The sequence below is a fragment of the Trachymyrmex septentrionalis genome, unplaced genomic scaffold (genome assembly GCF_001594115.1).
Source record: "Trachymyrmex septentrionalis isolate Tsep2-gDNA-1 unplaced genomic scaffold, Tsep1.0 scaffold32, whole genome shotgun sequence".
Taxonomy (NCBI): Eukaryota; Metazoa; Arthropoda; class Insecta; order Hymenoptera; family Formicidae; genus Trachymyrmex; species Trachymyrmex septentrionalis.
In genome coordinates, this window is record NW_017305485.1 from 3,849,976 (window position 1) to 3,853,375 (window position 3,400).

At 30.0% G+C, this 3,400-nt stretch overlaps 1 protein-coding gene across 2 annotated transcripts in view; it reads left to right on the top strand.

Annotated features, from left to right (window-relative positions):
- The window catches only part of LOC108749867 (CAAX prenyl protease 1 homolog), a 5,931-nt gene extending 2,564 nt beyond the window's left edge, over positions 1-3,367 (top strand). The window contains exons 2-7 of one of the 2 annotated variants that reach the window (XM_018488863.1): positions 268-620; positions 1,148-1,294; positions 1,598-1,801; positions 1,921-2,436; positions 2,644-2,787; positions 2,861-3,367. In XM_018488863.1, coding sequence (XP_018344365.1) covers positions 519-620; positions 1,148-1,294; positions 1,598-1,801; positions 1,921-2,436; positions 2,644-2,787; positions 2,861-3,079 — 1,332 coding nt within the window. In that variant the 5' untranslated portion in view covers positions 268-518 and the 3' untranslated portion in view covers positions 3,080-3,367. The remainder of the gene's footprint in view (positions 1-267; positions 621-1,147; positions 1,295-1,597; positions 1,802-1,920; positions 2,437-2,643; positions 2,788-2,860) is intronic. The other variant, XM_018488864.1, reaches the window with a different exon arrangement.
- Positions 3,368-3,400: the final 33 nt, after the last annotated feature.

Below are 3,400 nucleotides of genomic sequence, written 5' to 3' on the forward strand. Positions count from 1 at the left end.
TTTTGTTTAAACTTTTATACCTTGTCTAATTTTATTTTATATGTACTTAGTCTAATATTAATTTATACTTTAAATATATTATTATCGTTTCCTTACAATTGAAGAAATGATCTACTCGAAATTGAAATTTATTCCATCACTATTTATATTAAGAAGGAAATAAACTTATTCTTAATCTTCTTTTGCTCATATTTTTGATTTTTCACAAAATTTTTGTCGCTTTATAATCCTTATTGATTTATCAAAAAAGTGATATAATTTCTATAGTTACGTCAAAATAGGGCCTTGCAGAACTTTTGTAAGTTCGACATTAATACAGCACTGATGCCGCAGCCGAACGCGCAATGCGCATGCGTCAAAAGGTGACTCGTCCAACACACTGCCCTGAGAAGGTTTAATGCTGGGTCGCAAGCAATCGCAAGCTTAAAGTAACGTGCGGTACTGTGACCATAACAGAGTCGAAATCCATACAGAGAAATTAAAGAAGAACAAGAACATCCTGTTAATATTTTAACAAAATGGAGGCACTTGTGGATTTTTGGGAGAAACATATTCTTGAAACAATTTTATGGATGATATGGCTATTGAACTTTTGGCATTATTATTTAAATTTTCGCCAGGTAAAATCTGTCTTTCTAACCTGTAATCTTTTTTTTTTTTTCACTTTTTAGAATAGGATTTAGTTGTACATTTCGATCGATTTTCAGTTTAGTTCTTGCCCCTTACTCACCAACCCGCGCGTAGCCTAAATGCCGATCCGGCATGAAATGTGCAATTAAATCTCAGCTCCCGGTATCTATCGTGAAACATGTCTGAATGAATTCCGATCGGAATTATTCCGTTTTCCCTAGAAAACAATAGAAATCTAGGGAATAATTGAATAATTCCGATCGGAATTTATTCCAACTTGTTGCATCAGAGGTGCCCTGTTTTAGAATAATACTTAGCTGTGTAATTCTAAAATTAGCAAGATTTTATATTATTTGTCGATTGAACTTCCACATGTTTACATATTTGTATTTTATTTATGTCACATTTATTTCAATTTTTATTTTAATTTTTATATATAGAAGAGATTATTTTAGAAATGTAAATGAATGAATTGATGTAATTACAGGCAATATTTCTGATATATGTATATTTACAGAGAGCATTGCTGCAACGTCTGGTTGATTTACCCAAATCGATTGAGGGTTTAATGAGTAAGGATACATATGATAAGGCTCGTGCATATGCATTGCACAGAAATACCTTTGGTACAGTACAGGATGTATATTCTAAGATTTATAATACTGTGAGTATCATGAAACGTGTCTACGAATTCCGTATATTGTTGATTAATTTTTCTATCAATATATGGATACCTGGATGCTCATTGAATTTTAAACAAACATTTTTTTTTTGTATTTTTGTGCACATTTTTTGCCTCAAAAATTCCACCATTCGAAGTTTTGCAAGACTATCTCGTTTTCTATATTTTTAGTGGGAACCTTGTAAAAAATGGCAGTAAAAAGATAAATTATGCATTGACAAAAAGGTTAAAACAGAAATCTTTTAGATATTATTCATGGATTTGCATTATTTTGTATTTTTACAGTTAATCCTGATATTTTATGCCTATTACTATTTCTGGCAATGGAGCATTAAAATAGCAAAGTATTATGATTTCGACCACAAGAATGAAATACTGATAAGCGCAATATGTATGTTTATCATAGGCATATTTTCTCACATATCCAATCTGCCGATAGAAATATACGATACTTTTGTTTTGGAACAGAAACATGGCTTTAATAAACAAGTAAGATTCTCTACATGCAACTTAAAAAGACATTTTTATATATCTTTATTTATGCATTTAATTATTGAACATTAGATTGAAAAAGATCTTTGTTAATTATTATTACTACTTATTTGCAGACAGCTATGTTTTTTATTAAGGACGAAATTAAGAGATTCCTCGTGACTCAAATTATCACTTTACCTCTTTTATGTGGTATAATATGGGTTGTGCAAAATGGTGGCGATTATTTCTTCTGGTACTTGTGGTTATTAACTGTGGTAGTATCGTTATTCATGATAATTTTGTATCCAGAAATAATTGCGCCATTATTTGACAAATATACACCATTGCCTGAGGGTGAATTAAAGCAAAAGATCGAAGAATTGGCAGCTTCCTTGAAATTTCCTTTGTACAAGCTGTTTGTAGTTGAAGGCTCCAAAAGATCGTCACACAGCAATGCCTATCTGTATGGTTTTTATAAATACAAAAGAATAGTTCTCTTTGATACACTCATCAAGGATTATTGTAAAAAAGACAGCAATGATGACGACAAAGAAATTGGTTGTGAAACAAATGAAATACTGGCGGTACTCGCACATGAATTGGGTCATTGGAAACATAATCATGCTTTGCTAGGATTTCTGTTAAGTCAGGTATAACTTTAAAGTTGATTTATATTGTTATTTATATATATTTGCTAAGTAAGAATTGATTCTGCATTTATTAAAGAATTACTTAATAAAATTTAATAAGATATATTTTAAGAAATAAAATATGTTATACATAACCTGAGAAATTCTTTTAGATTCGTCTTTGTATTTAATAATATTTTGTTTTTAATAATATATATATTTTTTCAGATAATACTTCTAGCCAATTTTATTATGTTTGCCAAACTCTTGCGATATACACCAATGTATAGCGCTTTTGGCTTCGTCGATAGTCAGCCCATCATTATCGGTCTATTTATTGTAACAATGTATATTTTAATACCACTGAATACAGTAAGTATCCATTAAATTTTTTATTGCACATAAATAGAAAATTATTTACGCAAATTCTTTTTATTATTTTCAGATCTTTAATTTTATTATCGTGGTAATCAGCCGAAGATATGAATTTCAAGCAGATCATTTTGCCACAAAATTAGGTCACGGCGAGGCTTTAAAAGCAGCTCTTTTAAAATTACAGAAGGATAATTTAGGATATCCTTTATATGATAAATTGTATTCCTCTTGGAATCATTCACATCCGCCTACCATCGAACGATTGGAAGCGATAGATAAAACCAAATAAGGGACGAGTTTTTTTATTCTACGCGGTTTTCATAACTTTGAGGGCATGAAAAATGAAGCCTGAAGTTTACCGATACAAAAGCATTAATTTTTGTTTACGTTATTTTAAACATCGCATTTTCCTTTTTATTTTAATTCTAATATCCAGAGTTGAACGGACCTAAATAAGTCCGAGATAATTATGCTTCCTGTTTATTGTCATAATGTCAATATGATTCTGTTTTTATTATAATATCTGTTACACTCCGTTCCAGTTGGATAAACATTTTTAACAGAGCTTTACTCTCTATCGTACAACATTTTTATATTATATATATATATA